This window comes from Lonchura striata, chromosome 8 (assembly GCF_046129695.1).
Source record: "Lonchura striata isolate bLonStr1 chromosome 8, bLonStr1.mat, whole genome shotgun sequence".
NCBI lineage: Eukaryota > Metazoa > Chordata > Aves > Passeriformes > Estrildidae > Lonchura > Lonchura striata.
Genome location: NC_134610.1, coordinates 33,084,142 through 33,095,033, shown reverse-complemented (window position 1 = coordinate 33,095,033; position 10,892 = coordinate 33,084,142). Strand labels below are relative to the sequence as shown.

General features: G+C 50.1%; 1 protein-coding gene across 2 annotated transcripts; it reads left to right on the top strand.

Annotated features, from left to right (window-relative positions):
* The first annotated feature begins 748 nt into the window (after nt 1-748).
* On the top strand, nt 749-10,727 carry KMO (kynurenine 3-monooxygenase). Of its 2 annotated transcripts, XM_021532582.2 has the most exons (15): nt 749-869; nt 1,968-2,037; nt 3,129-3,226; nt 4,065-4,154; nt 4,357-4,405; nt 4,984-5,071; nt 5,882-6,047; nt 6,555-6,626; nt 7,785-7,906; nt 8,374-8,521; nt 9,365-9,422; nt 9,534-9,616; nt 9,872-9,973; nt 10,058-10,117; nt 10,282-10,727. In XM_021532582.2, the coding sequence occupies exons 1-15, from the start codon at nt 816-818 to the stop codon at nt 10,447-10,449; spliced, it is 1,428 nt and encodes a 475-aa protein (XP_021388257.2). In that variant the 5' UTR covers nt 749-815; the 3' UTR covers nt 10,450-10,727. The 2 variants fall into 2 exon arrangements, with proteins under 2 accessions (XP_021388257.2, XP_021388258.2); XM_021532583.2 differs by lacking the exons at nt 749-869; nt 1,968-2,037 and adding an exon at nt 1,721-1,967.
* Nucleotides 10,728-10,892: the final 165 nt, after the last annotated feature.

Below are 10,892 nucleotides of genomic sequence, written 5' to 3'. Positions count from 1 at the left end.
CTGGGACTCTATGTTCTTAGAGGGCTTTTTCTGCCTTAAAGATTCTCTGAGACAAATCTGCTGGGACCTGGCAAGTTTAGCAATAAATTGTATTCAGTGATACAAATATCTTCAGTTTCACTGTCTGCTGTTTAATTATTGTATGTGGCTCTAATTGGCTCCTCCCTTTTCAATGCTTACTGTGGGCAGCATTGGCTCAGCAGAGCATTTCCTCCGAAGGATGGGCATGTGGAATAATGCCTGCAGAGATGTCTCCTCCCAGCCTCATCTAAGTCCTGGAAAGCTTTTGCAGAGCAGGCATGGGCTCTCTCCTCAGCATCACACCCCGGAATCCCTGAGCCACACACAGCTTCCTTGGATTAAAGATGTCCTCAAAGATGGGATGAGGCTCCTGGGCAAGTAGTGTGGCTCACAACCCACCCTCAGGAGAGGTTCCACAGGTCACTCCACATTGTCCCACCAATGCTTCTGCAGTTGCATCCCAATGAAGCACCAGCAAAAGCCTGGCTGATGCAAGTTCTCCTCCTGCTCTGTGTGTATTCCTTGGAGACTGCCAGATTGCTCTACAATTTCCAATGGACTGAATAACACCACACTGCCATCTCAACACCTCAGGCTCAGCCAGGCTGACTCCCTGACAGTCTCTGGGCTGGAAGTTAAACTTTAATGCGAATCAGGGGGAGAAGAAGCCAGGCATGACTCAGCCAACCACATTCCATCCCTTTCCCCTCCCCACTGGCCAGGGCAGTGGGACTGGGGAGAAGCAGAGGGATCAGAGACAGAGCAGGGATCTGAGGCCCAGGGGCTGACCTAGCATGGAGCCCTGTGACACACGAGGGAAAAGAATTGCTGTTATCGGTGGTGGTCTGGTAGGAAATGCCATTTAGCTGCTGCATGATTGTTTGCTGGGGAGCTGGGGCTGTAAAAACACTGCTTGAATGTGGGGGTGAATGTTTTTCCTCTGTCAGATGATGGGGTGTTGCAAAAGGGGTTGATTGAGTTCCTGCTGTGGGAGGCTCCTGTCCTATTCTTGGGTGAAGGGGTTTGGGTGGTGGGTGGAGCGCTGGTGCCCAGGTACATTAAACATCAGTCCTTGTTTGGGCTGCTAGGTTCCCCTGTCCCTTGGCTGACTTTGGCTGTAACCTAATATCTAATGTGAAATGCTTTGCAAGAACTGAGAGTGGTAAATGCCAGGCTGAGAGGAAACACCTTCCTTTGCCCGCGTTTGTTTGGGGGTAGTTTTCATCCACTGCTACTTGTAGAGAGGTGTGACACTAAAGGTCAGGCTGGATGGGGCTCTGAGTAACCTGGTCTAGTGGAAGGTGTCCCTACCCATGGCAAGGGGCTGTAACAAGATGGTCTTCAGCATCCTTTCCAACCCAAACTATTCCATGAGTGTCTGATTCTATGACTGCTTGGGGCATTGCAGCACCTGCCTCTTGCCTTTTTGGACGTTAGCTTCTTGGAAAAGAGTGATGACAGAAGAGGCTGTAGTTCTGACAACAATTCCTTATGGAAATTTAATTTTTAAAAGTTATGTAAATTGCAAACAGGACATATTGTAGTGTTCTCCCTCACTATGCTCCCAAGGGAATGCTGTTACACCGTGGATTAGTGAGGAAGGTAAACACAGTCCAGAGAGGAGCTGGGAGTTTGCCTACACCAGCTCCTGCTGTCTCTGGCTGTAGAGGTGAGCCCTGCTGCATTCAATTGCTGTGTGTAAACAAGCCTGAGCTTGGTATGACTTTATAAAAAGAGCTTTGATGGGTGGCTTTTTTCTTGGGGTCTCAGCAAGCACACAGGGCTGCCAGAGGACTGCTCTTCAGTAAAAAATCTTCTGAGGTTCTCGATCAAAGGACCTCCCTGTTTATGCTGAGCTGCATCCCTTGATCACTTCTTTCCTTTGATGCATCTCAGCAGTGACCTCCGAGATACTTCATCCACCATTCCTGATCCTTTTCTTGTAGGTGGGTGCATTAAATGCCTGTTTCTTTGCTAGACGAGGTTTCCATGTTGACGTTTATGAAGCCAGAGAAGGTAAGGTCAGCCTGATCATTACTGTGTGAGCTACTGAAACTGTAAGAAAATAATGAAAGCTGAGAGTGGCAGTTTGGGGATATTATTTTCTCCCCTTTCGCTCCTGTGGTGGGGAGGAGCATTTATTTGAAGTTAATCCTGTGTGGAGGGAACCCACTCTTTAGCTGCCAAAATTATGCCCTTTTTATATTCTTGGCTTAAACACTGATTCACATCCTCACCTTTGAAACCTGGTCTCTGCAGAAAATATTATAGTACAGTGCTGGGTCAGAAGAAGCCTCCAGGTCCACAAGGTACCAACAAAAGAGGAATTAGGATTTAGAGCCAAGCCACTAGCTCAAAGGCAGAGAAATTGTTCATCTTCAGTATCTGTCAGCTGGCAGACAAAAATAAGACCTGGGCAGAGATGGCAAGCCAAGTGGCAGGTGGGAATGACACCATGGAAATAACTCAAGTGTGCAGTGAAGGCAGGGAGGAGCCATGCCTGACACTCTGTGGTAACTCTTCCTGCCCTGATCAGAACAGACAGTTCTGCTACACAGTTTAATGTTGCCAGAAGCTCCGCAGCTTCAAAAAGCTTCTGATTGTTCTCACTTGCCTTCTGGGCTGGAAGGATCCAACTGCACTACTCCAGTTTTTGGCCCATTGCTTACACTGATGCACATGCTGGGATGGAGAGGCTCTGCCCCATGCACTGGCCAGACAACCCAGGAAGTCTAAATGAGACAACTCAGAGGAGCAGGCCAATGTCCAGACATTTCCATCTGGTCAGCCATGAAGAAGGTGACCTGCCAATGTCCCAAAAAGTCTGTGGGCTTCAGCAGAACCTGTCAGGCATTCATGGCTCAGCCTTCTCCATTTAGAGGGGAAATGGCTTTTAATGTTAACAGACCCTCTGGCACGTGGGGTGCTGCCAGAATCCAGCATTCCCTTGGCAGCACTTGGCTGCAGCTGCTTCTCCCAGGCTAGAGGCAGCACGGAGGGCCCAGGCTGGACTCCCCCCTACCTCACCTGCTGCAGGGGGCTTGGGAGATGTTCCCTCAGCAGGCTGTGCTGCCATTGCCTCCAGAACCCATTGCTGTCCCTTGCAGATATCCGAGTGGCCAGCTTTGCCCGTGGCAGAAGCATCAACCTGGCCCTGTCTCACAGGGGACGCCAAGCCCTGCGAGCTGTGGGGATGGAGGAGCAGGTACTCTGGCACGTTCTGTTGCTCTCTGTGTCCTTTCTTGTCCCAGCCAGACCTCTTCCTCTGCATGCCTGCAGGCTGGCTCTCCTCTGCCCCACAGCACATCTGCCAGCAGGATGCTCCCCACCCCGGGCAGCTGGGCTCTGCTGCTGGCAGTGGCTGCTTCCCTGGGACACCAAGCACCTTCCAGTGTTTACCTCTCTGCTGAGCTCTCCTCCCTCCTGGAGCAGAGGGCAAACAGGGCAGGAGGAGATGGACTTCCAAAAGAGCTGATGCAATAAAGCAGGATGCAATAAAGGCAGCTGTTTGCCTCACTGGCATGTCCAGATTTGTGTTTTGCCAGAAAACCTTGATCTTTGGGCTGACCCCTGAAATCCATCCACACTGCTTTCTGCCCAGCACGCTTGGCTGGGAGCCCAGCATTCTTCTGCAGGGTACTGGCTGCCATTTAACATCCAGCTGCTGCCAGTGGCAGGCTCTCCTAGTCCCTGGATCCCTGCAGAGGAGCCCAGGCTTTGACAACACACATCCCAGTCCCAGGGTGTAATTTGGCTCTCATCCCCTGCCCCGTCCAGCACTCTGGGATTTTTCATCTCCCTTTTGTCCAAAAACAATTTCCCTCTGGTTTTTATGAGTGTGAGCTTGTAAGTAATCTCAGTAAACTGTAGTAAATTGACATGACAGCCCTGATAAAGTTTTCCCTGGTGGTTTGGAAATGTGTGAGCAAAGAACCTCCCATTCTCCCTTGAGTGCAGTGCTTGGGGGAAGGAATGATGCTTGGTAACTCACAAAAACCCACAGTTTTGGCCAGAAGTGTGGGTTGTTTTCCCTTCTGTTTCAGATTGTGGCCAAGGGCATTCCCATGAGGGCAAGGAGGATACACACACCTTCAGGGAAAAAATACTCCATCCCTTATGGGAAGAAGGACCAGGTACTGGAGCTGATTTTCAGAGCACGAGGTCTTTGTTAGCATTTTGTTAACATCTCTGTGTCATGGACAGTGCGGGGCTCATGGATGTGGGAGAGGCTGGAGAGGATGAAGGAAGGGGATTTGGAAGGGAGGGTTTCCTGCCTGGCCATGCAGAGTGTCCTTCAGCAAAGCTTTCTGAACTGCCTGTTTGTTTGCCTTGCAGTACATTCTCTCTGTGGACAGAGCAAACTTAAACAAAGAGCTGCTGACAGGTAGGTTGTCACTTTTGTTTGCAAATTCTTATAACCCACTTTTGGCTGGGGATTTAGGGTTTGCCCTGTGACTAGAAGACTTTGAGCCCTGAGCTCCCTTACCCAGATCTCAGGAAGTGCAAACCTGAACTAGCAGAGGAAAACCTGTGCTGTTTCCCAGCTAAGCAGGAGACACCTCCTCAGCCTTGTCATGGCTTGTGGCATTTTCCATAAGCCCTGATTGTACAGAGACAAATAGAAAATTGGAGCTCTATGGCTAATCAGACTAGACCAAATTGATGCAAATTCCCCACTGACTGCAGGCACCTCATCCCATCCTGAACTGCAGTGGAGTGATGGTGGAAAGCAGTCAATGACTCAGGTCATTGTGGGGAAGAAAAAGTCCTTGCAGGTTTCCTTGCATTTTTCAACTAGTTTACACCATAGTTGACCAGTCCCAGTGTGCCCTGCCTGCTGGCCCTCACGAAACACAGCAAATTATTTGCTCTAATGGCAAAAATCCCTATGATTTAGGGATCTCTTGGAAATATTTTTTGTGGTCACAGTAAACCCCTCTACACGTAGTTGTCTTTTCACAGCTGCCGAGACGTACTCCAACACTAAACTGTTCTTTGGACACAAGCTCCTTGGGTGTAATGCAGAGTTGGGGACATTATCCATAAAAAGGTAATCCCTGCACAAGTGTGGGATCAAGCACTGTGGCCAGTTAGTTTCTGCTTAATCATTCATAAAACCTCAAACAATTGAGCAATCTCAGTTTTGAAACTAATGTGCAGACAAAACTGCCAGCTTTGGAAAGGAGAGACATCAAGGCAGCATTCATGGGGAGACTGAGAAAGGTTTAAGCAACTCCCTAACCCTAAAACAGGCACACACTTCCCGACCTGTGCAGGGGATAAACGTGCCAGTATCTATGGCACTGGGTTCAGGGACAGATTGCTCATCAGGGGGGTGGGTAACTGGTGATGTCCCATCCCTGGGAGTGTTCCAGGCCAGGCTGGATGAAGCTCTGAGCACCCTGGTGCTGTGTCTCTGCCCAGGGCAGGGGCTGGAATGGGCTGAGCTTTAAGGACCCTTCAAACCCAAACCATTCTGAGGTTCCATGACCTTGTTTCACAGTCTTTCACAGAAGTTCTGGTTCTACCCCCCATCCTCCTGGCAGGTGCTGCAGGCTCTGCAAAACAGCAGTGTTATTCCAAAAGTGCCTACTGTATTGCTGAGTAGACCTGGCAGAGTTATGCTTTTGATAAACTACAGGATAATTATTTATCCTAATGCTGTGCTTCCCAGGCAGTGAGAGCTGATTCCCCCACCCTGGAAGATTATTAACACATTTTGCAAAAGGCAGATCCTCTGGGCACAGTGGTGCTGAGCTGGCCTGGAATTACAGGAGGATTAACCACAGAATCATGGAATGGTTAGGGAAGAAAGAGACCTCAAAGATCAGATTGATCCAAGGTACTGTCTTGCTCTCAGGTCTGACCAGCAGACCTTGGAAGTGAGCTATGATCTCATCGTGGGGTGTGACGGAGCCTTCTCAACAGTCAGGAAACAGTTCATGAGGCAAACACGCTTCAACTACAGCCACGAGTACATTCCTCATGGCTACATGGAGCTGACCATCCCTCCCAAGGATGGAGACGTGAGTGTGCCTGTCCCAGGGGCTGCTACAACCTTCACAGGTTGGATATCCCACCCCCTTCTCACTGTGGCTCTGCTGCAACAGCTTTGGGAGAATTAACTTTCACTTGGTGTTCAGGCAGGGGTTTAAACCTTTCCTAAAATAAGGCATGGATCTCTTCCTCTTCCAAATGTGGGGCCAATGGTGGTACCTGCATACGAAAATTCTAGAGAGCCTGTCCTGTAGTGGTGGGATTAACTCTGGTTCTGAGAGGTCCTGGATATACGGGGATATATCTATGAGGACATCAGCAATTGCAAAGCATCATATTTTTGCTCATATTTCTTACCCTTTCCTCCTTCCCTTGCTCTGTGTCTCCCTGAAGCATCAGGGACCAGAAGGGGGTCCTGTAGTTGTTGCATCCTCCCATGGGAACTGTTGTGCTGGTGTGGAGGGGAGCCAGAGCCTGGGCTGGGGAAGCTGAGCAGGGCAGGTCAAGGATACAAAGCAATTTTCTTTCTCTTTCAGTTTGCCATGGAACCAAACTACCTCCATATCTGGCCGAGAAACACCTTCATGATGATTGCACTACCCAACATGGTGCTAACCCAGGGCCATGTTCTCCTGGGGAACAGGATGGGGCTGGTGGGGAGGAACGGCTGTGGTGGCAGGGACTGGGAGGGTCAGGAGTCACAGGATAACTGAAGCACAGAATCAGTTAGAATGGAAATGACCTCTGAGATCACAGATCTAACCATGACCCAATTCCACTGTGTCAACCAGACCATGGCACTAAGTACCACATCCAGTCTTTCCTTAAAAATCTGCTGGGACAGTGACTCCACCAGCTCCCTGGCAGCCCATTCCAATGTCTGATCATCCTTTTGGTGAAGAAATCCTTCCTAATGTCCAGTCTACACCTCCCCTTGTGCAGTTTAAGACTGTGTCCTCTCATCTTGTCCCTTGTTACCTGGGAGGAGAGCCTGACCCCTGCCTGGCTGCATCCCCCTGTCAGAGCATTGCAGAGAGTGATAAGGTGTCCACTGAGCCTCCTTTTCTCCAGGTTAAATACCCCCACTTCCCTCAGCTGCTTCTCACAGGACTTGTGCTCCAAATCCTTCAGCTCTGTCGTCCTTCTCTGGACGTGCCACAGCACCTCAATGTCCTTCCTAAACTGAGGGGCCCAGAGCTGGACACAGCACTTGGGGTGTGGCCTCCCCAGTGCTGAGTATAGGGGAGGAATAATTTCCCTGGTCCTGCTGGCCACAGTTTCTCACACAATCCAGGTGCCATTGGCCCTCTTGGCCACTAAGGCACAAACTGGCACATGTCCTGGGAAGGAGGCAGGAGGGACACCCAGCCTGTGCCAGGCTGACCACAGCCTAAGGGGTGCAGGGCAGAGAGATCAGAACCAGTCCTACCTCACAGCACCAAGTAATCTGTGGCACCTCTCTCTGCCCACACATTTGAGCCCAGCCAGACCCCCACAAACCACTACTCTGCAGCTGGATGCTATGAACTACATGCCAGGGGCAACAGAACACTGTCCCAGGCCCATGATGGACAGTCACACACTTTTTCTGCCTCCCCTGTGCCTGCTCACTGTGAGAAAGAGGGTGGCCAGACACTCGTCCCTTGCTGTGCCAGTGGGTCACTGGGATTGCCAGGTGGCAGGCTGGGCACTGAGCTGCTGCTTCAGGTGCCACATGTTCTCTCTGCTCTCAGAACTTCTTGCTGACCCTCTTTCCTGGCTGGCAGGACAAGTCCTTCACCTGCACGCTCTTCATGCCCTTTGAGGAGTTTGAGAAGCTCACAACAGGCGAGCAAGTGCTGGGGTTTTTCCAGACCTACTTCCCAGATGCCATTCCCCTCATCGGAGAGTAAGTGTTCCCATCTCTCCTTTTCACTCACCTTCACAGCTATCTAGTATGGGATGGGCTTTTTCTTGGATGATACCAACAGTCCCAGCTGTGTTAGGCAGTTTCCTTTCCTCTTAAAATGAATTATCCCAGGACTTCATAATAACTGAGAAACTTGGATATTCTCTGGTATGTCCTTCCTGCATTGACCAACATCTACCACTGCTCACAGTGAGAGGATCAAGATGCCAGTAATCAAGTTACTGATTTAATATTAATTGTGTGCAGAACTTAAAACCTGCAGACAAAATGTCTGGTCCACAGGGAGGAAGCTGACTTCCACATTTTTCTATCACAAACAGCCTAATGCACAGGCTTGGGGATTGCATACCAGAGCTGACAGTGTCTGTGGCCTCAGCTTGGATGTGGCACAGCTTGCTCTTCTTTTTTGTGGTCCCACACAACAAAATCTGTTGTTTTACCTGAAGGCAAGAGCTGAAGCACGATTACTTTTTGCTGCCAGCCCAGGCCATGATCTCTGTGAAGTGCTCTTCCTACAACCTCTCCTCCCGGTGCGTGCTGATGGGAGATGCTGCTCATGCTGTGGTGCCCTTCTATGGACAGGGCATGAATGCAGTAAGTTCATGGCTGGCCCGTCCCTGCTGGGGGGGATCCCACTCCTTTCACCCACAAACACCTGCTTTTTTTTGGTGTTTAACTCCCTACAGTTCATGGGCTGGCCCGTCCCACAGCCTGATGTCCTCTGCATTGGCAGGGGTTGAGGTCCTGCCAGGATGTCCTCCTGGGAAGGACAGGGGACAGGGTGATGAGGCCACCTTCCCATGGAGCAGAGGACTGTTACTTTTATTTTTAAGTGTTAAGTTTTCTTTTATAGTTATTTTAAAAGTTTTAAAGTTCCAGAGGTCGCTATTGGACACTAAATGAGTACACAGAAGCTTGGTGAATTTAAGAGAGAAAAAGAGTCAATTTTATTTCTGACTTTGTAATATATAGAATTCTAAAAGCGACAGTGGATTGGAGGATTAAATTGCCACCTCTCCAACTACTGGTTAAACTAATAGTCTATTGATTTTCTTCTCCAAAAAAAGAAGAATGCAAAGCAATCATTATTTACATGAACAGTGTGTGAGAACTCCAGTAGAAATATGTAAACATTATCAGAAGGCTAAAGAAGTTTTATGAGAACTTAAAAACTTTTAAAAGAACTATGAAAGAAAACTTAACACTTTTAAAAATTAAGGTAACAGAGGACTATATGGGTGGGGGGTCCAGGCAGCTGGGAAAGACAATGGCCTATGATTTCTCTCAAGACCCCTGTCAGAGGGGCCTGGAGTAACCTCCTGCTCTGAAGCTGTGCTCAGTGGGACCAAACAGCTACACTAGCTAAACATGCATGAGGGCACTTCTCCTGAATGTATGGGTCCTTTATGGCTATTACCTCCCTAATATTCCTCCCAGGGCTTTGAAGATTGTCTGGTCTTTGATGAATTAATGGACCAGTTCCACAATGACCTTGGTAAGTGAGGTGGCTGGGGATGTGCGGGAGCAGAGGAACATCCCTCTGCACCTGAGGGCAGCTGGGTGCCCTGCAGGGAGCTGCCTGTCACCTGTTCCTTGTTTCTGCCAGGTGCCTGCCTCCCTGAGTTCTCCAGACTGAGGGTGCCAGATGACCACGCGATTTCGGATTTAGCCATGTACAATTACGTAGAGGTGGGTGAGCCCCACAGCCCTGTGGTTCCACGGGCCATGCACACAGCAGTGCTCTCAGAATGCCTGCAGCAGGCAGGGCCCCTGGCAAGTCTCTGGCTGGCCTCTCACCCTGGCAGGCTTTGGAGCTCCTTGGGAGTGTCAAGGCTGAGGAGGCTCTGGTCCCTGCATCACCTCCAGGACAGTGGGAGAGCTGCCAAAGCACAGGGGAGCTCTGACAAAACACGTTGCACAGGGGTGACTGTTGCTCCGTTGCAGATGCGCGAGCACGTCAATTCAACGTGGTTCATTTTCCGGAAGCGCGTAGACAACTTTCTCCACGCCCTCATGCCTTCCACCATTGTCCCACTGTACACCATGGTAAGCCAGCATGTCATTCCACACTCCTGTGAGCTCCTCCTACCTGGCTTTGGGGTGGTGACATTCTCCTGCAACCCCTCCCAGGTGACCTTCACCAGAATTCGCTACCATGAGGCCCTTCAACGCTGGAAATGGCAGACAAAGGTTGGTCCAGGGTGGTGCCCACCCTCCCCACGCCATGAGCCTTGGGAGCATCCAGCACTGCTCAGCTTTGGTGGTGGGATGTTGCTAACTGTGATGATTTTGCTTGGTGCTGCAGGGTAGGGGCCAGCCTCTGATGATGTTGGGGTTTCTCCTTGTACTTGCAGGTAATTAATCGAGGGCTCTTTGTAGTGGGGGCAGCAGGACTGGGTGGCACCTACCTGCTGATAAAGTGTCTGGCACGGAACTTGAACTTCTGCCTGGAAGACTGGAGGGGCTGGCCCCATTATCTAAAGAATATTGGAAATCTTCCCTTTGGCACACGAGTGGTTTAAAGGTATGGGGAGAGCCTGACCCCTGCCTGGTTACATCCCCCTGTCAGAATGTTGTAGAGAGTGATAAGGTGTCCACTGAGCCTCCTTTCCTCCAGGCTAAATACTCCTAGCTCCCTCAGCTGCTTCTCACAGGACTTGTGCTCTAAATCCTTCACCAGTTCTGTTGTCCTTGTGGGGCTGGCCCCATTATCTGAAGAATATTGAAAACCTTCCCTTTGGCACACGAGTGGTTTAAATGTATGGGGAGCTCCTTGTTTTAATAAAAACGAAGGCACGGACTGTTTGCTCAGCTGGGTGATCTTGTTTCTCTTGGGATGTGGTTTGGCAGCTCCTGAAGCCCCTTGGAAGCAATTTGGCCTTTCTCCCTTTCCCAGCTGAGAGGAGCCCATCAGGCACAGTGTCCAGAAAGCCTCTCCAGGTCTCAGGTGTGTAACCTTGGCAGT